This window comes from Mauremys mutica, chromosome 14 (genome assembly GCF_020497125.1).
Source record: "Mauremys mutica isolate MM-2020 ecotype Southern chromosome 14, ASM2049712v1, whole genome shotgun sequence".
In the NCBI taxonomy this organism is placed as follows: Eukaryota; Metazoa; Chordata; order Testudines; family Geoemydidae; genus Mauremys; species Mauremys mutica.
In genome coordinates, this window is record NC_059085.1 from 43,895,485 (window position 1) to 43,919,912 (window position 24,428).

At 58.9% G+C, this 24,428-nt stretch overlaps 4 protein-coding genes across 10 annotated transcripts in view; 2 read left to right on the forward strand and 2 right to left on the reverse strand.

The window, feature by feature from the left end:
• Positions 1–215: 215 nt before the first annotated feature.
• On the reverse strand, positions 216–3,079 carry DERPC (DERPC proline and glycine rich nuclear protein). Of its 6 annotated transcripts, none has more exons than XM_044987279.1 (2): positions 2,998–3,079; positions 216–2,955 (listed from the first exon to the last, which is right to left on the reverse strand). In XM_044987279.1, exons 1-2 carry the CDS (start codon positions 3,077–3,079, stop codon positions 701–703), a joined length of 2,337 nt encoding a protein of 778 aa, XP_044843214.1. In that variant the 3' UTR covers positions 216–700. The 6 variants fall into 6 exon arrangements, with proteins under 6 accessions (XP_044843214.1, XP_044843217.1, XP_044843215.1 ...); XM_044987282.1 differs by having other exon boundaries at positions 216–2,871; positions 2,956–3,079; XM_044987280.1 differs by having other exon boundaries at positions 216–2,913; positions 2,956–3,079.
• CHTF8 (chromosome transmission fidelity factor 8) lies at positions 3,076–7,359 on the reverse strand. 2 transcript variants are annotated; one of them, XM_044987292.1, is made up of 5 exons: positions 7,234–7,359; positions 5,768–5,869; positions 3,880–3,916; positions 3,502–3,619; positions 3,076–3,300 (listed from the first exon to the last, which is right to left on the reverse strand). In XM_044987292.1, exons 3-5 carry the CDS (start codon positions 3,900–3,902, stop codon positions 3,076–3,078), a joined length of 366 nt encoding a protein of 121 aa, XP_044843227.1. In that variant the 5' UTR covers positions 3,903–3,916; positions 5,768–5,869; positions 7,234–7,359. The 2 variants fall into 2 exon arrangements, with proteins under 2 accessions (XP_044843227.1, XP_044843228.1); XM_044987293.1 differs by lacking the exon at positions 5,768–5,869 and having other exon boundaries at positions 7,234–7,346.
• Positions 7,360–7,392: 33 nt separating this feature from the next.
• On the forward strand, positions 7,393–18,789 carry UTP4 (UTP4 small subunit processome component). Its single transcript, XM_044987284.1, has 16 exons — positions 7,393–7,580; positions 8,346–8,537; positions 9,483–9,567; positions 10,210–10,299; positions 10,709–10,920; positions 11,312–11,483; positions 11,589–11,680; positions 12,166–12,262; positions 13,176–13,240; positions 14,127–14,249; positions 14,485–14,644; positions 15,153–15,259; positions 15,519–15,614; positions 16,158–16,343; positions 17,120–17,230; positions 18,589–18,789. The coding sequence occupies exons 1-16, from the start codon at positions 7,422–7,424 to the stop codon at positions 18,703–18,705; spliced, it is 2,064 nt and encodes a 687-aa protein (XP_044843219.1). The 5' UTR covers positions 7,393–7,421; the 3' UTR covers positions 18,706–18,789.
• A 5,069-nt stretch (positions 18,790–23,858) lies between these two features.
• The window catches only part of SNTB2 (syntrophin beta 2), a 53,384-nt gene continuing 52,814 nt past the window's right edge, over positions 23,859–24,428 (forward strand). Inside the window, exon 1 of the mRNA XM_044987291.1 lies at positions 23,859–24,342. Within this exon, the coding sequence (XP_044843226.1) occupies positions 23,859–24,342 (484 nt within the window). The remainder of the gene's footprint in view (positions 24,343–24,428) is intronic.

The following is a 24,428-nucleotide window of genomic DNA, read 5'->3' on the forward strand; positions in this document are numbered from 1 at the left end:
CCACCCAGGCAGGGCCACTTCCGCCCCAGCCTTGCCCTGCAGGGGCCCGAGGGGGGCAGAGTTCCCACGGGTTTGCTCCAGTAGCTGAATAGCAGCTGCTCCATGCTGCAGTAACGAGGGTTCAGTGTCCAGCGTGGCCCTGTCCCTCCTGGCTGAGGCAGGGTCGCTGTTCCTATGGCGCTGGGATGACACAGGAGACAGTGCAGGCCCACTGACCCTCCTGTCACTTTTATTCAAGGGGCAGGAAGAAGGAACACAAACCCAGAACAAAAGGTCAGTTGGCTCCTGGCTGAGCAGGAAAGGTGATGCCACCTGCTGTCTCCAGCAGCAGCTGCATGGTCGGGGTTACACCAAAGGGCCTGCTTCAGAACAGGCTCCTGTGGCTCATTGTTCCAGTTCCGGGCACTACTGCCAGACAGCGATGGGGGCTCCTGGATTCCCGGCTGTGCAGGCAAGGTGGTAGTGCTGGAGTCGCTGGGCCTGAGATCTGCATTCCCTGAGGAGTGCGTCACCCAAACACAGTGCTCCATCACATCTAGGAGGATGAGGGGCTGCTGGCCTACGAACTCCTGGAGTCCAGAACCCAGCAAGGCTCTAGGAAAAGCTAAGACTGTGCTAGGTCCTAGTTTGTTGGCAAGGCAGGTGGCAGGAGTATGGCTGCACTCTTGATCTTCTCTCCAGGGTAGGGGGCAGGAGAGAATCAGCACCACCGCAGCCTGGCTGTGTTGTTAATGGGAGATGACAATGTCCCATTAGGAAAGAGGACAGCTGGGTTCACAGCCATGGGGCCAGCTGGCGTGGGGAAGGGAGCTGCGTTTGGCCCCAGGGGGCCAGCTGGCCTGGGGCAGGGAGTTGGGTTTGGCCCCAGGGGGCCAGCTGCTTTGGAGAAGAGGACTGGGTTCATGCTCTGGGGCTCACCCACCCTGGGGAAGGGAGTCCGGTTCACACTCTGGGGACCAGCTGCCCCGGGGAAGGGAGATTGACCCAGGGGACCGGTAGGTCTAGTGTCCAGCATGGCAGGCCCCTGTGTGATGGGAGCGGTGTTCATGCCCAGGGAGCCAGTTGTTCTTGGAACTGGGCTCATACCTAGGAGGCCACCAGCCCTTGCGCTGGGAGCCAGGTTCATGCCCAGGGGTGAGCCAATCCCTGCAATGGGAGCTGGGGTTGCACTTGAGGGTCCTCCTTCCCTGGGAAAGGGGAATGGATTCATAGATAGGGTGTCAGCTCGTCTAGTGGTGAAGAGGCCAGTCCCCCTCGGCATGGGAGCCGGGCCCGGGCCCGGGCCCAGGGCTCCAGTCCCCCTCGGCATGGGAGCCGGGCCCAGGGCTCCAGTCCCCCTCGGCATGGGAGGCGGGCTCAGGCCCGGGCCCAAGGCTCCAGTCCCCCTCGGCATGGGAGGCGGGCCCGGGCCCAGGGCTCCAGTCCCCCTCGGCATGGGAGGCGGGCCCGGGCCCAGGGCTCCAGTCCCCCTCGGCATGGGAGCCGGGCCCAGGGCTCCAGTCCCCCTCGGCATGGGAGCCGGGCCCAGGGCTCCAGTCCCCCTCGGCATGGGAGCCGGGCCCAGGGCTCCAGTCCCCCTCGGCATGGGAGCCGGGCCCGGGCCCAGGGCTCCAGTCCCCCTCGGCATGGGAGCCGGAGCCGGGCCCAGGGCTCCAGTCCCCCTCGGCATGGGAGCCGGGCTCAGGCCTAGGAGGCCACCTGCCCTCACGATGGGAGCTGGGCTTGGGCCCAGGGCTCCAGTTCCCACTGGGATGGGAGCTGGATTCGGACCCAGAAGACCACCTGGCTTGGGGATTGCAGCTGGGCTTGGGCCCAGGGCTCCAGTGCCCCTTGAGATGGGAGCCGGACTAGGGCCCAGGAGGCCACCTGCCCTTGTGATGGGAGCTGGGCTGAGGCCCAGGAGGCCACCTGCCCTAAGAATGGGACCTGGTCTGGGGCCCAGGGCTCCGGTCGCCGTCGGGACGGGACCTGGTCTGGGGCCCAGGGCTCCGGTCGCCGTCGGGACGGGACCTGGTCTGGGGCCCAGGGCTCCAGTGCCCCTTGAGATGGGAGCCGGACTAGTGCCTAGGAGGCCACCTGCTTTAGGGATGGGAGCTGGGCTGGGGCCCAGGAGCCCACCTGCCCTAGGAACGGGACCTGGTCTGGGGCCTAGGGCTCCGGTCGCTGTTGGGACGGGACCTGGTCTGGGGCCCAGGGCTCCGGTCGCCGTCGGGACGGGACCTGGTCTGGGGCCCAGGGCTCCAGTGCCCCTTGAGATGGGAGCTGGACTAGTGCCTAGGAGGCCACCTGCTTTAGGGATGGGAGCGGGGCTGGGGCCCAGGAGCCCACCTGCTCTTGGAAGAGTAGCTGGGTTCTGGCCCACAGCACCAGTGCCCCTGGGGGTGGAAGTTGGGCTAGAGCCAAGGAGTCCACCTGTCCTTGGGGTGTGAACTGGGCTTGGGCCCAGGAGCCCACCTGCCCTTGGTAGGGGAACTGGGCTTGGGCCCAGGGCTCCAGTTCCCAGCAAGGTGGGAGCTGGGCTAGCACCCAGGAGGCCACCTGCCCTTGGGAAGATAGCTGGGTTTGGGCCCAGGGCTCCAGTGCCCCTTGGGATGGGACTCGGGCTAATGCCCAAGAGGCCACCTGCCCTGGGGAAGGGAGCTTGACTTGTGTCTTGAGGTGGGGTCCCCCTTGTGCTAGGAGTACAGTTCTGGCCCAAGCACATGGCCCCACCTAGCACGGGAGCTGGAGTTGTACCCAAGAGGCCACCAGGCCTTGGCAGGAGAGCCTGGCTCATGTTTTGGAGTTCAACCCCTCTCGGGATGGTAGCTGGGCTTGTGCCCAGGAGTCCGGATGCTCTAGGGAAGGGAGCTGAGTTTGCCCCCATGGGACCAGCCCCTCTTGGGAACGGAGCTGAGTTTGCCCCCATGGGACCAGCCCCTCTTGGGAACGGAGCTGAGTTTGCCCCCATGGGACCAGCCCCTCTTGGGAAGGGAGCTGAGTTTGCCCCCATGGGACCAGCCCCCCGCCCTCGGGACAGAAGCTGGGCTCGTGTCCAGGGGGCAGGACGCTCTCTGGTATGGGGCCGGGGCTCTTTCATACTTTCTTGGGCACGTTGGTGATGATGGGCTTGGGGCGGGTTTTGAAGAGGAGCTTGGTCTTGATCAGAGCAGTCACCAGGTAGTGGGTAGCTGCCCCTGTGGGGCTGCGGTCACAGCCGTGCTCACTGGCACTACGTTTGGTGAGGACGGCGAAGGGCTTCTCCAGGCGCACTACCTTCCCATAAAGAATGTGATGGCCCACGATGAGCACAGGGACCCCCTTGGGAAAGAAGAGAGAACAGGCACAGGGTCAGAGCCCTGCAGGGACCAGGCTCCCTTCCTTTCACTACAGCCTCCTTCCCCCTTCCACAAGAAGATGGAGCTCAGAACCAGGTGCAGCCTTGGTGGGAGCTGACTTGGCAGAGGACTCCCTACAGCTGCTCTCCCCAGCCTGGAAGGAAGGGAAGGAAAGCTCCCTCACCTCTCTGGTGTAATGCAGGTCTCCCAGGAGGTTTCCAGCCAGTCCGGTGCTGTAGCGAGCCTCAATCTCTCCCTGCAGCTCCATCAGCACCCACTCTGCCAGGCCATCAGCCCCATCACTGAAAGCAAAGGGCTGGCGGTTACAATGTCCTAAGCGTCGAAGGGCCAGGAGGGGGATGTCCAGACAGAGGCTCCACTACAAAAAAAGTGGCAAGCCAGGTCCACCAGCTCTCTGGTTTCTGTGCAATACCCGGGTTTAGACGCTGCCCTAGGGCCTTGCTGAAGCATGTTCAGACCCCAGTGGGACACAAGCTAGCTCAGAAACTGACAACTCATCACTTCCTAACACTAGCACAGGAAGGAGTCGTGCCACACTCACCTGGAAATCACAATCTGCACCATGCTCCGCTTCTCCTCTGCAAAGCGAAGGAGACACAGATTCATCAGCAAATGGGGCTGAGGGACCAGGCACCTGCGCTGAACCTCCTGGGCCACTAGTGTCTCACTGGGCGAGAAGTGACCCCCCAGCCGTACCTGGGGAGGGGAGGAGTCCACTCTCGCCTCACTGCGAAGGCTCAGTGTTTGAACCACTTATGGCACAGCCCCAAGAGGCCCTTTGACACACACGCTCCCTCTGTGCCCTATGCAGCCCTTCTGACGGGAGCGCCCCATTGATTCGCAAGGGGGAGTGGTGGGTTGAGCAGATTATTTTGTATTTTACTGCCACCTACTGGCAAACTCAGATAATGTTCCTTTACAGCTACAATGGACAATGAGTTGTGCACAATAGAAGTGGCTCAATGTTGTGCTCCCCAAAACAGCCAGAGGGAGTCTCCCAGAAGCAGGGAGAATCACCAAGCACATGGCATAATGACCTGACTGCAACGTTAATAAGTGGCTGGCACATACCTGACCCCTGAGGTTACACTCCAAACCACAATATATTTGTTTGATTGTAACAAACAACTGAAGAGGCTGGACTACCAGATGGGATGTTCCAAGATCATTTTCACTGGAAACAACAGATGGGATTTGAACACAGGCAGACGAGTGACTAACACGTGGCTCCAGCAGGCCTCCCTTTTACACGGCACCACACTGTCTCAAAGCCAGTTTGCTTGGATGGTCAATGTCATGTCAGCAAAGTGCTTAGAAGAGGCATTCTCCAAATACCTTATGGATCAGCAAGATTGTGTAGTTTCCTTGGCTGTAAATAGTTTGACTCCTGTCTTTTACTTCATTATAGTTAGCATGGTGGGCCCTGGATCCCAACACCCCAGAAACTGAGCTCAACCAGCCCAGACTGTGAACATTCTCCTGTAAAGCTAGAATTAAACATTCTTATTGTCTGTAATTCAGGTAGCCTGAAGTGTGTGATGTGAACTCCCCAAAACTATTCAGCAGTGAAAGCTGAGTCCATGGGAGTTTGCAGGGGAAATGAATTTGCACTAATATCTCAGACTTCCAAGTATTAAACTCTACAGAGGCTAATTCATCATTTCTTGGAGATTTATTTATTGGGATAAACTCAAACAAGAAAATAAACTGTTGCAAATTAAAACTGGAAAAGCTCCTTTTGCTCCCACTGAGTCCATCTCCCAAGGGCCATGGCAAGAGTACTCCATGCAGGACATTCTCTAGTGCTTTGTCTGATCTAATTTAAAGTTTCCCAAATGACAAGGTTTCTGTCCCTTCCTTGAGAGTCTTCCATGGCCATCTACATCTCACTGTCACTAGCTTTTCCCTTACAGTCAACTTAAATTCCCCCTTACTTAATTTCATCCTATTCCTCCTATGTAAATCCACCTGTGCGTAGGAAAGTAATTTCTATCCCTCCTTGGTGTTTACACTGTTTAGATACATGAAGATTCATGTCCCTCACCTTTATTGTCACATAGCCAAGTTAGTTCCTATATTCTTCCCTCATAAATTAATTGCTCCAGCCACTTCTTTTTCTTATCTGAATTCCCTCCAATTTGTTAATATCTTTTTGACAATTTGGTGCTCAAAATTGAATGGAACATTCCAGGTGTGCTTGCATCAGAGTTGTGTAGAAAGGGGCTATTTTAAAATTATTATTAAAAAATTAAACAGATCTATCTTATAGCACTTTCCATCCTGAATCATTCCAGCCTGCATTACAAATTTTAATTACATACACAGTGGAATCACAACACCGGCCACTGCAACACAGCCACCTCTTTGGTGGAACAAGTAGATGTTTGACTTGATTAGTGAAAATCTTTACTTTCTAAAATGTAACTTACTTTCACAGAATATCCTTATTCCCAGGAAAGAGAGTTCTGTTACTAATAATTCTCCTTTCCTCTGCCTCTTGATGGCATTCGCTACAGCCAGACTTGAAACTCCTGCATAGAAACACTCCCTGTTTGCAACTGCACATGAAACATCAGACTCCCAAACCCTCTCATGACCCGCCTCCTATTTAATCCTCCAATACAGTCATTCTAATCAGGAGCCAACCGTCTTGCAATGAAATTAAGGCTGTGTGGGGAAATGATACTTCCTGTGGGGACAGTACAAAAAATGGATGTGTCCCATAAAACTCAGTCAATAGTGTGACTGGGTCCATGTAGTGGGCGAGGTGCTCTACAGGCTGCTGTCCTGAGGCGTACACAGGCTCAGTGTGACACAGGATAAGGGAGGGCTTTAGACCTCAGCCTGGGAATGGTGGCAACAGGCTGCACAGTTCTCTTCATGCCACACCCAAGTGAGGTTCTACCCAGCTGTACCCTCATGCCTCTGCTCTCCTTCCTGCAGCCTGGCTCAGCCCCCTGCTCCTGCACCAGCTTCCCTAGCCCTTCCCTCACCACCCTCCCTGATCCTTCACCAGAGCCCCTTCACTAGCCCCTCCCCCACCACCTTCCCAGAGCCCCTCCCTCCCCATCCTCCCCCAGAGCCCCTCCCCCACCACCTTCCCAGAGCCCCTTCCCTAGCCCCTCCCCCACCACCTTCCCAGAGCCCCTCCCTCACCACCCTCCCCCAGAGCCCCTTCCCTAGCCCCTCCCCCACCACCTTCCCAGAGCCCCTTCCCTAGCCCCTCCCCCACCACCTTCCCAGAGCCCCTCCCTCCCCATCCTCCCCCAGAGCCCCTTCCCTAGCCCCTCCCCCACCACCTTCCCAGAGCCCCTTCACTAGCCCCTCCCCCACCACCTTCCCAGAGCCCCTCCCTCACCACCCTCCCCCAGAGCCCCTTCCCTAGCCCCTCCCCCACCACCTTCCCAGAGCCCCTTCACTAGCCCCTCCCCCACCACCTTCCCAGAGCCCCTCCCTCACCACCCTCCCCCAGAGCCCCTTCCCTAGCCCCTCCCCCCACCTTCCCAGAGCCCCTTCACTAGCCCCTCCCCCCCACCTTCCCAGAGCCCCTTCACTAGCCCCTCCCCCACCACCTTCCCAGAGCCCCTCCCTCCCCATCCTCCCCCAGAGCCCCTTCCCTAGCCCCTCCCCCACCACCTTCCCAGAGCCCCTTCCCTAGCCCCTCCCCCACCACTTCCCAGAACCCCTCCCTCCCCACCCTTCCTTCTTCATCCTTCCCCAGAGCCCCTTCACGAGCCCCTCCCCCACCATTTCCCCAAAGCCCCTCCCCCGAGCCCTTCCCTCGCCACCCTCCCCCTTCGCTAGTCCCTCCCCCCACGCCAACATCCCTGTACCACGGCCCCTCCCCCCGCCGGGCCCCACCATCACCCCTCGCCCCAGGGTCCCTGGTCCCGACCTGCAGGAGGGGCCGTCGACGCAGCAGGGCCTGGCGAGGGAGCCGGGGGCTGCGTGGTCTCCCGGCAACAACCGAACCTCCCGCCGCTGCGCACTTCCGCCCGGCCGGACCCTTCCCCTCGCTTCCGGTTCCGGGGCGCAGGGCGCGCACGTGGGGGGCGCTGGGGGAGGCGGGGCTGCAGCCGCGGGATGGGGGAGTTCCAGGTGCACCGGGTGCGGTTCTTCGCCTACGTGCCCGCGGGGATCCGCTGCCTGGCTCACAGCCCGCGCTCCGCCCGCCTGGCCCTGGCCCGCACGGACGGCGCCCTCGAGGTCTACAACTTCGCGGCCAACTACTTCCAGGAGAAGGTAACGGGGCGCCCCCGCCGCGAGCGGCCATCCCGGCCCGAACCCAGCCGGGGCCTTGCGGGGAGCCGGGGGCGGAGACCAGCCCTCGCTGGAGCGAGCGTGGGGCCGGGAGAAGGTCCCAGGCTCCCCCCGGAAAGCAGCCCCCCCCCGGCAGCTCTGGGATGTCACCTGCCCTAGACGAAGCCTGGGCTCCCTGCGCGGGAGCTGTCACCGCAGCCTCGCGTGTCTGAGCGTCATTGGCTTTGCTGGGCTTCAGCTTCTCGCTCGCTATGGGGCGGGGGCGGGGGCGGGGGCTCTCCAGCTAACCCAGCCACCCCCTCCAGTGGGCGAGACTTCATACAGGGATGGGCAAGGAACAACCCTGACCCCCGGAGGGCCCGGGAGCTGCTCAGGACGGTGTTCTGGGGCCGATTCAACCGTCCGTGCTCGCCCAGGGCCCAGTGGCTTCGCTGATCTGGCCACGCGTTAGGGGCTAGTGGAGGAACTTGGGGCCCGTCCCAGCAGGCAGCACTATAGGGAAGGGTACAGCAGTGCTGCCTGCCTGGGAGTGACTAACCTCTGCTAGCTGGTGTATAGGGAGCAGTGGAGGGGCCCTCAGCCCTGGCCCTCCCATTGGGGATTGAGGTAGGGGAATTCCATAGGAGCAGAGGGTGGGGGGGACAAAATGAGACTTTGTCCTTATATGGTGCTCAGACGTGGGCTGTCTGAGCCCGGGTGGGCTCCAGGGGAAGCGGGATGGTGTGATTCATCTGTGCGTCTTTTCAGGGTATCCCAGGCCATGAGACAAGAACCACAGAGGCGCTGTGCTGGGCAGCTGGGGATCGGCTCTTCGGAGCAGGCCTGGGCGGAGACATCAGCGAGTATGATTTAGAGAAGCTGCGAGTCAAGTACTCCCTGGATGGCTTTGGGGGCCCCATCTGGAGCATGGCGGCTGATCCCAGTGGCACTCAGCTGGCAGTGAGTACCTCTGGCTGGAAAATCCCAGGGAAGCCTGCCAGCTCTGTAGCTTGGTTCTGCCATTGGGCCAGGATGTCATTTCTGGCTCCTGCTGGCCTATGGAGCAGATGAGGTCTGCCTCCCTTGCTGCTGCTCCCAGCTAGCAAGCTCCCTGGTGTTCTGAAACCCAGGTGCATACTCGAATTGTCTTCAGTGGCTACGCTCCTGTCCAGCCTCACAAGGCATGATGGACTGGCTCTGTGCCGGGCAATGGGACTGCTTGGTGCAAGCCGCAGACAGTGCTGAGATTAGGGGAGGGGGAGAATCATACATGTTGGTTCCAGGGAATGATGGAGTGGAGACTGCAGAATCTTCTTCCCCCTGTTGCGGGTGGGTGTGCTGAGCCCCTTCCCATTACCACAGATCGCAGTGTGGGGTAGGGACTGTGGGGCTCCCCGCTGCTGGTAGCTGATGGGCTGTGAGCAGTGCATCTGGGGGGGGGCATAGAGAGCCGGGTGGGTGGCGTCATAGTTGAGTGGTGGTGAGATGTGCCCACGAGGCCCAAGGGCAGTTTGTTCTCAGAACTACTTCAGCACAGAGTCCGGGCTGCCCAGCCCCGGGCCCTTCCCGAACGCAGAAGAGGCTGATTGTAAATCTCTGACAAGCAGGAAGCAGAGTTGTGGAGATGGAGGTAAAGGAGTTCTGTGCGCTAAGCAATACTCCTCACCAGACAGTGGGGCAGGCCGGGCTGGCAGTGCGGAGCAGTCCTGGCCTTGCTGGGTCGCTGTGCCAAGCACTCTACTGTGCTGGGAGCTGGAACTGACTTTGCTTCTGAGCGTCCATGTTCAGGCAGTTGGGGAGCCCATCGCTGCCTGCCCTTGGCAGCAGACAGATGGGACGTGAGCCAAATAAGGGCTTTAATCATCTCTCTCTCGTGTTGTCTCCTCGCTCGCCTGCCCTCCATAGGTTGGCTGTGAGGATGGGTCAGTGAAGCTTTTCCAAGTCTTGCCTGATAAAATCCAGTTTGAGAGGAGCCTGGACCGGCAGAAAGGTAGATTTGATGGGGACAGAGCAGGGCAGAGGCTGATGGGGGAAGCTGTGGTTGGGGGGAGTGATGGAGGGAAGGCTACAGAATCTACTTCCCACTCCCTTTAAATGCCCCAAGCCTGGTCCTCTGCAGCTCTCTCGGCCCTGGGTCAGCTGTGGGACTTGTGTTCTCCATTCCGAAGAAGCAACTAAGATGAGTTGAATCTGCTCCAGGTGGGACCCGCTGCCACCAGGGAGCCCTCCAAAGGCCCCACACTGAGCAGCGGGAGTCACAGCCTGCCCTCTTCCCCAGTCAGGTGCCCATGGATGGGGTCTTGTGGGCAGAGGGCAGTTAGAAGGGACAGTGTGGTCACTCAGGAGTCCAGGGTGTGGTGAAGGGGAGGCTGGTGCACACCTCTCTGAGAGAAATGTGCCAGCCTCCCATGGATCCAGCTAGCCCTGCTTCTGAACTGTCCTCTAGCTTAGCCTGTCCTAGCCCTGTACCCTCGCCCCTATTGGGAAGGCACAGCACCCAAGGCTGGGGTTTCTGCCCCATGGCACTGCCAGGCAATCGCTGAGTGCAGGCTTGCACTGAACGTTGGGGGTGAGGGGCATTGGTCTGGGTTGGCTCATGTGAGATCTCTTTCCCTGCCGTGTAATTCTCCAGGGCGTATCATGTCCCTCTCCTGGCATCCCTCCGGCACCCACATTGCTGTTGGCTCCATCGACCTTCTCCGAGTCTTTGACGTCAAATCAGGTGACTAGGAGCGCCCAGCAGAGGCGTAGTGGAGAGGGTTAGTGTCCAGGTGCCCCTGAGTGCTGGATGTGCTGGTGGGCTGTCCCCTAAGCACCTCCTGTCCACGTGGGCTGCATGCTCGCCCTCCCATTCTCCCTTCCCCCAGCAGAGTTCAACTGCCCCAAACGGAGCCAGCTGTGCCCTGTGGACTCCAGGCCAGGTGGGGTTGCTGGTCCATGTACCGGGCATTCCTGATGCAGCTGAATGGGGCTTCTGAGCAGATTGCCCTGGAGGAGAGAGACTCGGAGCCTGGCCTATCTATCATGTTAGCAAGGGGCCCAGCTCACGCACCCTGCCCCGACCCTGAGCTGTAAGCTCCCCATGGCCCTGTCCCCCTCTCCTCTGCTATCCGGGGTTGTCTGATTCACAGGCCATGCCATCCAGCGGATCCTGGTGGACCGGCGCCCGCAGGGTCTGTACAGCCGTGAGTGTGTGGTGTGGAGCGTGGCATTCCTCTCCGACGGCACCATTGTCAGCTCTGATTCGGTGGGGAAGGTGCAGTTCTGGGACTCGGAGAAAGGAACCCTCCTGGAGACCCACCCAGTCAGCAGCTCGGCTGTGCTGTGTCTTGCTGTGTCTGAGGTAGGAGGGGCCTGGCGGTTCCTGGGAGACCCCGTGCGTAGGCTGGGCAGAGGGGTGGTGACTGTGTGGGCTCTGCGCAGGGATGCTAGTAATCTGGGATCTCACCCCTTATCTGCAGCATCTTCTGTGACACTGGCTGACCCAGAGCGGCTTGTCCAGGAGCCATCCCCACCTGGTTAAAGGGCACTGCAGGCTGCTGGGGTGGATGCTGCCCTGGCTGACTGGCTTGGAGCTCGCCCATCTCCCACCCTCTTGGGCCAGGGTGCAAGGAGCTGTTGGGCTCTGTCCAGTACCTAGTGGGATGGGGGTTCACATCCCCACCCTTCCCTTGGCACTGCCCGGCCCTGCACTGTGGGCACGGCGAGCGATGGCTGTTTGGTTTCCTCCCCAGGAGGAAGATAGCATCGTGGTGGGCACTTCGGAGGGGGCGGTGTACCAGTTCCAGCTGCTGCCGGTGAAGTGGGGCAGTGCTGAGAGCAAGTGGGTGCGGACGAAGCCGTTCCAGCATCACACCCATGACGTGCGGGCCGTGGCACACAGCGCGACGGCACTCATCTCTGGAGGTATGGGGTGAGGAAGCTGCACCAGCCTAGAAGTGGGGCTCTGATCGCGCCTGGGCTTGGCTCAGCACAGTTTAGCCACCTTGGTGTCTCCTCCTCCTCTTTCAGGTCTGGATGCCCAGCTGGTGATCCGCCCGCTCATGGAGAGGGTGCATGGAAAGGGCTATGATGCTGCCCTCCGGAAATTCACCTTCCCCCATGTAAGTGCTGCACCCTGTGAGCTCTGTCTTGGTAGCCCTGCTCACCAGGTCCCCTTGCCGCAGCCACCAACTCCTGTTTGCAGGCCTGTGTCACTCCTGCTCTTGGGATTGCTCCAGAGTGGGTCCTTCCCTGTTGGAGTGGCAGCCTGGTCCCTCTTCACCCTTCCTGGTTCCAGTGGGGTCACCGTGGGTGAGCTGGCTGGGGAGTCCCATCGCTGGGGATGGCCCGTGCTGCTTGCTGACCTGCTGGGGAGAATGGGCATCAGAATGTGCTGAATGACAGTCTGGAGCACAAGAGGTGCCTGGCCGGCTTCCCACGTGCCATGCGCCGATCCTGTGGCATCTGGGTGCCCATCGCCCCAGGGGGTTCTGCACCCACAAATAGGAGCTGTGCGTGCTGGGCTGTCTGCCCTCTGGCCTGTCTGGCCTCGCCCTGCCCCGTTACCCAGGGGTCTCGTAACTGTCTGACTCTTGGTTGGTTGCAGCGACGCCTCGTCTCGTGCGCTAAGAAGGCCGGGCTCCTCCTCTTCCAGTTCCCCCAACACCTGGAGCTCTGGAGACTCGGAGCCACCAATTCTGCAGGTAAGACCCCGTGAGGGCTCCCAAGCGCTGATTGAAAACCGAATCTGTTCTTGGGATCTGGCAGAGTGAAGTGCCCGAAAGGGAATTTCTAGCAAATCCATGAAACAAGGCCAGTGCAATTCCTAGGGGACAGGTGTCCACGTCACCAGCCCCCTCCTCCCCTGCGGTCTCTAACCGGTCCCCTCTTGGCAGCCTTGGCAGAAAGGGCAATGATGGCTGTGCCTTGCCAGCATGGCCCGCAGGAAGTGCCCACTGCTGCCTGTGTCTCTGGAGAGTGTCAGTCTCCAGCAGGTGAGTCCAGCCTGAAAAAGGTTCAAAAAAGAGAATGGCCTTGGCCTAGGAAGTCGAGATGTAGTTTTGTGACTGGAGGGTTAAAGAGCCCCTGCCTTGGCCCCGCTGGGACTCCCAGAGCCTGGGAGGGGCCTGAATGGATTGGCTCCAGCGTAACAATCGGCTGTTTCAGCCACGTGCAGGGGCCTGGGTAGCATCCTGACAATTGACACTAGGAAGCGTTCCCCGCTCTGGGCACAGGCTGGTGCCACTCCTCTCTCTTGTTGCACGTGGCCAAGCAGAAATCATGTACTGCCCACACACAACCACTGTACTCAATGTCACTCGACACACCAAATCCCTGGTGTGCCAGCATGTGTCACGCGGGGTGGGCACAAGTGCTGGGAATGGTTCCGTAGAGTTCAGTGTGGCAGAGCTGAGTCATGGGGTGGGCACCTCTATGGGTAAAGCTCCCCCCTCCTGCTACGGTTCCCGGCATCTTGTGGGAGGTGCTGGGCTCAGGCCAGGACGGATCATCAGCCAGTTTCTCCCCGTCTGTGCCGTGGGGGAGTCGGTAGTGGCCTGAGTTGTGCAGAGCTCCTCAAGCAGTGTCGGCACTAAGTGCTCTTGGTTCTTCTCCCAGGGAAGGATGGTGATATCCTGCCAGTTTCCCGTGCCCCTGAGCACTTGCTGCAGCTGAAGAGCAAGGTAAGGCTGAGCAGCCTCTCCAGAGGGGGTGCCACCTCCCCGTTGCCCAGGTGGCTAGGCCTGGCCTAGGCCCCAGCTGTCCCCAGCTATAAGTTTTCACATGTGCTGTGCCTGCCTGGCCAGATCCCTGTGTGCAGGGACGCCCTGGGTAGCGTGAGAGTTACAGGAGAGTCAGAGAGAGTAACAGCCAGCCTTGTTCGGTCTGTGGCCTCCCCGGTCAAGGGCGCTTCCAAGTCGCTGGTGGGTGCTGTGAGGCAGGAGCACTGTGCTACCGGCCCATTCTCTCAGAGCCCTGCTGCACTGCGCTCCCTCGCAGCCGTGTCTGCTGTCGAGCTCCCCTGGGTACGGGAGCTAGGGGGTGCAGAGTGGGTTACTCCGGCTGCCGCAGGCTCGCTGAGGTGCAGAAATAAACTTCCTGCTTTGCCCACGGCTCAGCCGCAGGGGGCAGGTTGGGGGCTGGAACGCTCTGTACAGAGCGTCGGGCTCTGACAGCAAGGGGAGACCTGGGTGGTGGGGAAAGCAGGCCCCTGCCATCCCACTGGCAGCTCTCTCTCTCTCTGGCTGGCCCTGCCTACTCCCTCTTGCTGGGACGAGCTGCAGCTGATTTGTCTGGTTACTGAGAATCCTGGTCCCAGCATGCGACAGTCCCACAGCGAAGGGCAGACGCACCCCACACTCCCCAGGATGTGTGCGAGAAAGCATGGGTGCTATGGGACTCCTTCCTGTGGGGAAAGCCCCTCTGACCTCCGCAGTGCAGTTCTGCTGGCAGCTGTTCTCAACCGTTAAATGAGGGCACCTGTCTGCGTGTGGGGTGCAGGTACCTTTGGGGCTAAGACAGAGGGTGGCTGCTGGCCAACCCAGCCTCAGCACTCTGTGTGGTTCCCAGGGCCCCGAGCACATCTGTTGCAGCTGCATCTCGCTGTGTGGCAGCTGGATCGCCTATTCCACGGCCTCCAGGCTTCATCTGCACAGAGTGCACTTGGAGAACGGCAGCGTCAGTGTCAAGAGGGTGAGTACAGGCCCTGCTGTCGGGCTAAACCTGGGCGTGGGGGCTTGTTCCTGCCCTGACTGACGGTCGCTGATGGGTTCTGTGGGATGGAGTGGGGGAGGGGAGACAGTGATGGGAAGGGAAGGACCTCGGTCCAGTGCCCCCTTGGAGGGCCATGGAGCCCTGAGCAGTGGCCGTGCCTTGCCAGCTGCACGTAGGAAGTGAGCGCTGATTCTGCTCTCCTGCCCTCTCCAAGGTCTCCAAGGTGCCCAAGCTGCTGTGCTCCGCCCACCAGCTCCTGTGCTCCGCCGACTCCACCAGCCTGTTCGTGGCCTCAGATGAGGGTGCCGTTCATGTCCTCAAGCTCCTGGAGCCAGGGGGCTGCGGGCACCTGCAGACCCTCCGCCCAAACTCAGGTATGCGCTCCCTGCAGCTCCTGTGTGGCTGCAGGTGGGAGCAAATTTCAAAGAATCCCCAGCCCTCCCCAAACCTGTGCCTGAGGCAGTAGGGGAGGCTGGCCCTGGGCTGAGCCATTCCAGCCCCACTGCCTTCCCTGGGGTTTTGCTGGTGGGGGGCATTTTTCCCCTGGGGCAGCCTGTGAATGCCTGCCCCCCATTTGAGATGCCCAGAGTGCCCTGGAGCCGCTCCCCCTTGCTCCTGAAATGGAGCGTGTCTCGTCCACACTCCCTTGGACTCTGCCGGGTTTGCTCACCAATCTGCCCCCAGTGCCCTGATGTGACCTCTGCACAGGTCACTATGACTAGGTGTGTGCACCCCTAGGAAGAGCCTGGTGGGGGGCAGCGATCCCTTATGGCTTTGGACTGGGGTTGGATTTGGGGTGCCTTCAAGTGCCCTGCACCTCCATGGGCGCCAGAGAGGAAACGACTGGTGCTGAGCAGTGCGGCCGCTCTGACTCTCCTGCAGGCAGCGCCCAGGCTGTGTACCTGCTGGCAGCAAGTGCGGATGGGGACTGGCTGGCTGCCGCTGGTGGGGACTGGGAGATCAACGTCTACAGCCTGAGACACTTCAAGGTGAGAGCTGTGTGAAGGGTGCCTCCTGTGGTGGGAGGGCGAACCTGCATGTGTTTAGGGGTCGCCGTAGCCGGGAGACTAGCCGGCATGGTGCATGGGCTCCTTTGGGGCGCTCTAGCTGCATCACTGCCTTCCAGAGGGCAGAATCCTGGGAGTCTGTGCTGCGATGGGTTCATTGCCGCTCGGACTGTTCCGACACAGCGAGCCTGGCCGTCCAGTCCCGCAGACGTCCGTATCTCACCCTGTCTTCTCTTCTCAGCCCCACTGCACGGTGCCTGCATACAACTGCGCAGTGACTGCCCTGGCCATTCACCCTGTGACCAATAACCTCGTCATCACCCACTCGGACCAGCAGGTAGGAGCTGTCTCCTGCACAGGCTTTCCATTCTCGCCTGCTGCTCCGCTTCCTGTTAACTGCCTGTGCTTGGGCAATACGGACTCCATGCCCCCAGGGCGCCGTTCCTTGCGTCCAGGCTCTCGGGAATGAATGCACCCCGTAGACTGGTTTGTGGGTCACTGTTGCAGTCGCTGGAGTTCCGGTTTAGGGACGTTGGTATTTAGCAGCCGCAGCCTGGGTGTGAAGTTGGCAACGTCTGATGTCAGTCCCGTGACAGGGAACTCTTCCCATTGTGGGCACCATCCTTCTCGCTGCCAGCAGAGCGGTTTGGGGGCGAACTGGCCGGGACAGGCCACCAGTCGCCTCAGTCCTAGAGGAGAGGCTGGGTCAGGTCAGCTCGGGCTGTGGGGTGGTGGAGCAGCCTGGCGGTTCCTGTAGCTTTACACTGAGGTTGGTGCCGACTGCTCATCTGGCCTTCAAGGAAAGGGTGGAGGAGGGACTTGGCCAGGGGTATGTCCAGCTGTAATCCTGCTTCTTCCTGTCCCTCCCCGTGCTCTGCAGGTGTTTGAATTCAGCATCCCCGACAGAGAATACACCACGTGGAGCAGGAAGGTGCAGCAGCACGGGCTGCATAAGGGTTGGCTGGAGCGGGACACGCCCATCACCCATATCACCTTTAACCCCAAGCAGCCAGCGCACATCCTCCTCCATGACACACACATGTTCTGCATCCTCGACAAGTCACTGGTGAGCCCTGGCCCTGAGTCACTTCTGGGAAGCAGCTTGTGGTACAAGATGGGGCGAGCAGGGAAAGTTGTTCTGCCCGTTAGGGCCTCGCCCCACTGATCAAGGGACGTTCCCTGGAGCGCAAGGTGATTGGCATCCCCATGGGCATGCAGCTGCGCAGCAGCTCCTGTGACTTGCACAAGCTGCCTTGTTAGCAATGGCCAAGTCTGGCACCGGCAGCTGGGGCCTCCTGGCTGTCTGGGAAGGGGAGCAGGGCAGGGTGGGGTGCAGGGGAGTATGTGGAGTGTGTGTCCCCAGGGGCTTTCCTGATACCTTCTGAAGTGGCTCTTGTAGCCGCTGGTGGTGCTCGGCCTTAGGGTGGCAGATTGCGGCCCTGGCAGGCATGGGGCTGTCACATGGGCCTGGTGCCTTAGCCTGGGATGTTAGTTTGCCTGTTGGTTTGGGAGGGGTGGCAGCAGGTTGGGAGTAGTGCGCTGAGTGTGCACCCGCACAATACAGGGGCTTGTCCTGTCGTGCGCAGGATGGGGAGCGCTCCCCGTTTGCAGATTCTCTTTAGCATAGCCTGTGCCAACAGACAGCTCCCCAAGGGGCTTTGATCTCGATAGAATGGCTGTGCCCGTGCGGTCGGCCTGTCCCACCAAAGCCCCTCCCCCCGAAAGGATCCTTTGTTGGGTGGGAGCAGCGGGAGGAATGGACCAAACAAAGGGATGGGGGGCTCTGTGGAGTGTGCTGAGTCCCTGGAAGGCTGAGATACACACTGTGGGCTTTCTCCCCAGCCCCTCCCTGATGATGCAACCCCGCTGATGAATCAGACGGCCTTGAAGCAACTCTCAGAGAAGGCCAGGCGGGGCTATGCTCATGCCTTCAAGATCTGCAAAAAGTACCAGGCGAGTGTGCTAATGTGAGGGCCACCTCTGGGGGGGGATGGGCGGCCGCCTGCTGGGCCCACAGTTCACCCCCTGCAGCCGAGTACAGGAGCCAGGAGAGCTTTTCCTTGTGCTGAAGTTCACACACGTGTGCTGGGAGGTGCTGCACTGCAGTGCTTCCCTAGTAGGATGTTTACTCCCCGGGGGACTAATGCCAGAGCTGAGATTCCAGGCTAGCAAGATCAGCCCCTGGGTGCCCTGCTAGCTGGCCGGCTCTGGAAACAGCAGGATGGTGCCAGAGAGCTGAACTTGATGCCCATGGGTTTTGGGGTGGGAGTCACAGCTGCTCCAGCTGGCTGACACATGGAGGCTGGAGCAGGCTGGATACACCCGTTCCCTGTCAGTCAGTGGAGGGAGGTCTGGGATCTGTTGTTGGAGGAGGACTGGGCCTGTCTAGCTCCTGAACTCCCCCCAGGGTCAGTCAGTTCTCACAGGGGACGTGATGCTGATGGGACAGCATCCATACCCACCCCTCCCCCCCCACACACACACTCTCTCTCTCTCTCTCTCACTCTGGTGCTTCGTATAAAACACAAGTGCTTGAAATGTGCTGCCAGCCATGGGAGTCGTGTGTAACTCTCACTCCATGCCTGACCCTCCCTCCCTCCTTCAGGGTCTTGGGCGGTAGTGGCAGATGCTTAACTCCCCCGGGGTCTGGTGCTGTGTTGGAGCTGCTTCTGTTAGATGTTCTGACAAGCTTGTGGCTTAACTCTGAGCAGCCATCCCCACCTGCAACTGATCCAGACCAATTCTTTGGCTCACTTGGGTGCCTCCTGGCGAGGAACGGAATCCTGCTGAGAGGGCCTGAGACAGCTCTTGTGCCCAGGTGTTTCTGACCTGAAATCTCCCATGCTTGGGAGGGTTAGGGGGGTGGTATTGCTCCTCCCCAGCAATACAGACCTCTGTGATCTCCCAGGCTCGCTTACCAGCTGCTGGGTGTGTATTTCCATGATCAGCGTCCCTTCTGCCTGCGCTGTTGCACAGATCTCTTGAACCAAGCCAGAGCTGCCTTGCTGGAGGCTGGTCACTAGGGAGCAGTACGTGCCCATCCCATTGACCTTACACAGCAGTAGGTTGAGAAGACTTGATCTGAGGTTATGGGGCTGCCTGGTGTAGGGAACTGCAGGGTTTCAGAGGATCTTAGGCTGACGACTGCACAGGGGCTCACTGTTCCTGGACCCTGTGGCTAGGACCTGGTCTGGCAAGGCTCCTGGAGAGTTGATTCATGTTACTGCAGAGGCTCCGGGATGCACTCGGCAGAGCTGCTCATGCTGTTCCGAGAAGAGTTTTAATCTTGTCTCCCTCTTCCTGTCCTGCAGCCCCTGCTGTTTGTGGACCTCCTGGAGGAGGGCTCCCTGGTGGTGGTGGAGCGGCCCCTGATGGACATCAAGACACAGCTGCCCCCACCTGTCCAACAGAAGAAGTTTGGCACCTAAGAGCAGAGCTGGGTGCCCTGCCCATGGAGACTCTTTGTACTGTTGCTTACCTGGGGACCCTCGTAATAATAAACCCCTGCTGTTCTGTAGGCCTGTGCTGGTGAATCTCCTCTGCCCTGTGGGGCTCCCTGCTTTCCTAGCAACTGAGATGGCTCTAAGGTCAGTTTCCCTAGAAGGGATGTGTGCTGGAGGGATGGGCCCATCAGCTCTCCTGGGGCTTCTCTCATCCCCAACCGACCCAGCAGAAGCTGGACCTGACCCCAGGCCCCACTTCCTAGAGGGTGACACCAATCTCTCCCCCTTTTTGGTAATCGTGGACCCCCGGCTCACGGTCGGCAGTGGCTTTATTACTCTAGATGCTGGTGCTCTTCCTGCGGCACTGACAACCAGCAGCTGGGCTGGTGGGTCTCAGTCTGATCCCAGAACTGAGACTGGAAAGGAACTCTTCTCACCGTGTTTAATGGGAACAGCAACACCCACTGGTTGCTCTCGGGACTGGAAGCCCATTGAGCCAGGCTCTGCGCAGGTGTAGGAGGAGACGCGATCCCTGTCCCAAAAGACCTTCAGCCTAAATTAGATGCTGGGATCCATTTTGGTGGCACATTTTGGACCTTCCCCTCCACTCCTCTGTGTCTTGCTGCTGGGCTGCTTGCTGTGGGGGGCGGCTTCTGCCAGATGTAGTCAGTTCTTGCCGAAATTCATACTAACAAATATAGCCACTTCAGCTGGTGCCAAAAACCCTGCATCGAACCAGCTTTCACACCCAGTTCTCCCTTTGGACAGTGACTAGCCGTGACGGGAGGAGATCGGGGTGATTGGAAGCAGACCAGGCCAGACTTCTTTTAGCTGGCGACCTGTACTCAGTAGGTGCCTGTACCTGGGGAGTGGGTTTGAACTGCAGTTTCTGGTGCATGTTACTGTGTTTGTGGCTCTCGTATGGAACGCAGGTGCTCACTCAATTTGGGTTTGGTTTGTGCCCAGTTCGCTGCTAATGCCATGATCAGAGTCACTGCAGTGTGCCTTATTCTGTGGAACTTGCACATATCAGTTGGCCGCTTTCGTGTGCAGTTGCAGCAGTTGCCTATGCAGTATTTATGGGCAAACGTACAAATCTGGGCCTAGACGGAGCTGCAGGCAGTTACACAGTAACTCAAGAACACGGACTGGCTGGTCTAAGCGGCTCTGGGCTAACCAGACTCACACATCTACTCCGGGCACTCACACACAGACTTCCCGGCCGGTGTGAGTGCCCGGAGTGGATGTCGGTGCTGCACGTACAGGTAGTGACTTGTTGCTGTTGTGTACATGCTGTAGCTACCTGGCTCTCGCTGCCTGTCTGTGGGTGCCTGCACTCACATGTCCCACCCCAAAGGCAGCTGCAGGCAGCTCCTTGTCCCCTGCAGGCCTCTCACCCCACCTCCTCCAAGCCCGCTTCCCTCCCCCTCCCTCTGCGTACCCTTGCACCTACATAGTTCAGCATGGCCACATGCACCTTGCCTGGTGGTAAAAGACCCAGTTCTCTCCACAGTGGGCGTCGTATGAGGCAGAGCTGGCCTGAAATGTTACCAACTACATTTTAAAAGGACAGTCTGGTAGTAGCTTCTGTCCCAGACCATAGACAGACTTCCATCTTGCCCCAGAACCTGGATACCGATCTGACGTGTATCTGGCTCAGTAAGTGATTACGAGCCATTTGAACCCCATGTTGGACACCCCTGTTCTACCCCAAAAGTTCAGTTCTTCGTAGTGTGGGTTGTGCTGTGAATGCCTCCTTTCCATTTATCACGCCACCCCCCCCGTCCTCCATTTGCCATCATTTAGTCTCAGTTCCCATCCCATAACCTTCCTGTGCCAACTCCAGCAGCTATTTACATGGAAGAGAAGTAGTAGGAAAGTGTTAAGGGATGTTGGTTGTCTCTTAATATGACTTAACAGCTGGGCTGAAGAGCCAGCCCCATGGCAGCAGCCAATGCTTTGCTGACCAGTCTGAGACCTGCTGTTCTGCATTTTCATTGCCGTTAAGGATGATATTTTGAACTCTGGTGCAGAAACAAGCAGAAAGATGCCCACTCAGCCTTTATAGATCATCAAACAGCACCCTGGTTTTCTTTGCAGGCCTCTCTAACACTGTGCCAGCAGGGGGCACTGTTCCCTTAGCTTTTAGGATACCACTAATGAAAGCGAGGAGAGGGGGGATTAAGTTGCTCTCTCCTGAGATGTACTTGGTCCTGCCTCGATGCAGAGGGCTGGACTAGATGACCACTCGAGGACCCTCCTAGCCCTGCGCTTCCATGATTCTAAGATGCTGCAAAACTGAACTTGGGTTTTCTAGCCAAAGCAACAGGCTTGTGCGAGGCAGAGTAAAGGACTGCGTGGGTGGCTCCCTCTGGGCAGTCAGCTTGTTACAGCTTGGTAGGTGTCAGAAGGAAAGGAAGTTAATTCACAAAATGTGATGAATGGAGGTATGCTCAGGCTTGCAAAACCTTGATCACTGTGAGCTTGAGTTTCCCTGCTGATCCGTGAAGTGAGACAGAGCCCAAGCCGGGTTGCAAATGGGGCATCATCTGTAGGGCTCCATGACCGCTCCCTTCTCCCCCAAGGGGATGATACTTAGCCAGACTGTGACTGCTGCCCTCTCCACTCTGCTGTGCTGGCATTTCCGTTCATCTCCTTTTTCAGAGGCTCTTGTTTTGGCTATTTTAATTCCCCTCCTGCTGGAACTCAGTGTGGTATGTCACCTTTTAACCAAGCACCATTGCAATCCATCTGGTCTTCCAGCACTTGCGATTATTGTGCAGCTGTGTTGGTATGGGTGTAACAAAAGCCAGCCCTTGGATTGAGTTACAGCATCATCTGTCCGGAGGAGGAGGCAAGAGCTCTCTATCAGAACTCATTCAGCAGGCCCTGGTAAATTACAAAATAGCAGCTTGTCAGATGTCAGCAGTTCCAGTAAAATTAGATGATATTTCAATTCATCTGCAAGTCCCATTTCAAGGCAAAAGCTCATGTGTGGTGAGAGCATTTGTACTAAATAGTGAATCAGATCAGGTCTCTGCCCACTCACACTCTTCAGCAGGAAACCATAGTTGCAAAGAATTGCTTTGTAGTGTAGGTTGTTCCACCTACAGTGGAAAGCAGCCCCCTCCACCGCCCCTTGTAGGCTACCGCCCTTTAGTACTATTTATACATCTGATCAACAGGAAGGATGCCTAAAACAAGCCTTCAGTTACACAGGGGCAGTAGTTGCTTTTCCCAGCTTTTTTGGTCTCACAGAGCAATTGTTAACATTCAAACCCTGCGATGCTCGTAATTCTGGAGTAGGCAGTCCTGATACATTGTAAGTAATAATATCCCCCATTATAATTTGTTTGTGATCACTTCACCATGAAGCACTTGACATACCACCTATTAAACATGATACCTGTCTTATAAAATAGTATCCCCAAATCCTAGTAATGGACTTTGCACCGGTTATTGCTGTTTGTTGCATGAAATATTTAGCAGAGGTCTGATGTGCAAAAGCACCTGACTGCAAGTAAAACTTGTATCTGCTGCTGTTTGAGCAGTCAACAGGGCTAGAACACGGGGGGGGGAAATGTAGCTTAGTCTTGATAGATGACATCTTTAACTGAGTTTTTCCTGGTACTTTGGCCAATTGATTTCTAAAGCAACAATGCCTGTATCCTGCTTCTCCCCCCACCCTCCAGAAGCCTTAGAACTGCTCTAATTCACAATTCCCTTAATTCTCATCAATGAGAATGGGGTGTCAATTTAGTGTGGTTATTGCTTCCCGAACCACCTTCCCTGACCCCTGCAATCACAGTGCACTGGGCCTGAGTGCTTAGAGCCCAAGGGCTGGAAGGAGTTTATTATATTTCCCTTCTCTCAGGAGGTGTCCTCAGGAGTCTGAGGATCACCAGTGATTACATATGCTTGAGTTAAAAATAGTGCTCCTGGTCTGAAGGCTCAGCAGCCAAGGCCTAGCCTCAGGCAGGAAGTTAGCAAGCTCCAGGCTGCACTACTCTCAAGTGGACCTGCAACGAAATTTCTGTCTTAATATTGGATCTGCTGCTGAACTAATGCCATCTATGTAAACCTGGTTATGATCCCCTTGCTCAGGGCTAGCTTTTTCCTTAAGCAAGAAATTGAAGCAAAGTAAGGTGATCGGGAAGCCCCTTAGGTGTTCCCCTCTAGGCTTTGGCTACACTCTGGTTCTTCAAGAGGGAAGGACCTAGTGGCTATATTCATATCCCTATTTTCCCCTATTATTAATACTGTTTAGCCTTGTTTCCAACCCGTGCTACAGCTTTGACCTCTGGTAGCTGGGTCTTATCTCACTTCCACTCGGAACTGCCTTTGGGGTAAGAAGGGCTCTCTGGACTTCCACAGCTGGGTCTCCAATTCCAGCTCTGATGTGCTCCACTCTCCAAGGGAGATGGTATTTTTTCTGCCATAGCTGTTCCCTGCCCTGGACTCAAGTCCATCTTGGTTCTTAGTGCCTTGGGCAGGGCTAGGAGGACAGAGGCAGCGACTCCCATGTGGGTGCTGAAGGCAATGCCCTGGGCTGTGGGGTGGCAGCTCAGGTGTGACAGAATGAGGGAGGCCCATCTAGTGCAGTTGGGGGGTCTGACCTACAGCATGGGAAGGGCCCCTGGTGCCCATCTGCTGGGTATGGTGCCAACAGCCCAAGCTCTGTGCAGGCCCCACGGGATGGGTGGGGTTGGGGCAGCTGCTGCCCCTGGACCCAGTGTGGATGGGACCCCTGCTGGGATGGGGGCCTGTAGCTCTCCTCCCCTTTGCCCTGGAGCAGGGATGGGAGGAGCCTGCAGAAGCCCCGCCCCTAGCGAGCTTGAGGCTTTATTACTATAAGCCCCGCCCCTTATAGCCGTTCCGGCGGGGGGAGCCCTGAGCTGCGGCACCCCGCCCGCTGCTGCCTCTCGCTGGGGGGCGGAGCTCAGGCCTGCAGACACGCCCCTTCCCGCTCCCCACCAATGGCGTGCTCCCGTCGAGGCACTGCCCCGCCCCCTGCGGGAAGGAGGCCGGACGGGAGCGCGAGCCTCGCCCCTCCGCCAATAGCAGGGCCGCGCCCGCCCTCTCCTCAGCGGGGCCCGGCGGGAGCGGGCCGGGTGCCGGCGGAGGAGCCGCGCGGCGGGATGGCGGTGTGGACGCGCGCCGCCAAGGCGGGGCTGCTGGAGCTGCTGCTGCGGGAGCGCTGGGTGCGGGTGGCGGCGGAGCTGAGCGGCGAGGCGCTGAGCCTCACCTCGGAGCCGCCGCCGCCCGAGCCCGCGGGGCCGCCCAACGGGCTGCCCAACGGCGCCGAGTGGGGCGCGGCGGGGGGCGGCCCGGAGCCCCGCCCCCTCTCGCCGCCCCCGGCCGAGCCGGCGCCGCCGGGCGTGCGGCGGGTGCGGGTGGTGAAGGCCGAGGCGGGCGGGCTGGGCATCAGCATCAAGGGCGGGCGCGAGAACCGCATGCCCGTGCTCATCTCCCGCATCTTCCCGGGGCTGGCGGCCGAGCGCTGCGGCGCCCTGCGGCTCGGGGACGCCATCCTCTCGGTGAACGGCACCGACCTGCGCGACGCCACCCACGACCAGGCCGTGCAGGCGCTGAAGCGGGCCGGCCGCGAGGTGCTGCTGGAAGGTACCGGGGGCGGCGCGGCGGGGCGGGGCGGGGCGGGCGGAGGTTCCCCCCAGGTGTGTGTGTGACACACACACCGCGCCGGGACG

Coding starts and splice junctions, on each gene's coding strand:
- CHTF8 (XM_044987292.1), bottom strand. CDS start 3,902: ATGGTGCAGATTGTGATTTCCAG. Junction 3,620..3,879: donor GTGCAGATTGTGATTTCCAG/GTGAGTGTGGCA, acceptor CTTTGCTTTCAG/TGATGGGGCTGATGGCCTGG. Junction 3,301..3,501: donor ACCTGCATTACACCAGAGAG/GTGAGGGAGCTT, acceptor TTCTTTCCCAAG/GGGGTCCCTGTGCTCATCGT.
- UTP4 (XM_044987284.1), top strand. CDS start 7,422: ATGGGGGAGTTCCAGGTGCACCGGGTGCGGTTCTTCGCCTACGTGCCC. Junction 14,250..14,484: donor GCAGCGTCAGTGTCAAGAGG/GTGAGTACAGGC, acceptor GCCCTCTCCAAG/GTCTCCAAGGTGCCCAAGCT. Junction 16,344..17,119: donor GCATCCTCGACAAGTCACTG/GTGAGCCCTGGC, acceptor CTTTCTCCCCAG/CCCCTCCCTGATGATGCAAC.
- DERPC (XM_044987279.1), bottom strand. CDS start 3,079: ATGAAAGAGCCCCGGCCCCATACCAGAGAGCGTCCTGCCCCCTGGACA. Junction 2,956..2,997: donor GTCCCGAGGGCGGGGGGCTG/GTCCCATGGGGG, acceptor CAAGAGGGGCTG/GTCCCATGGGGGCAAACTCA.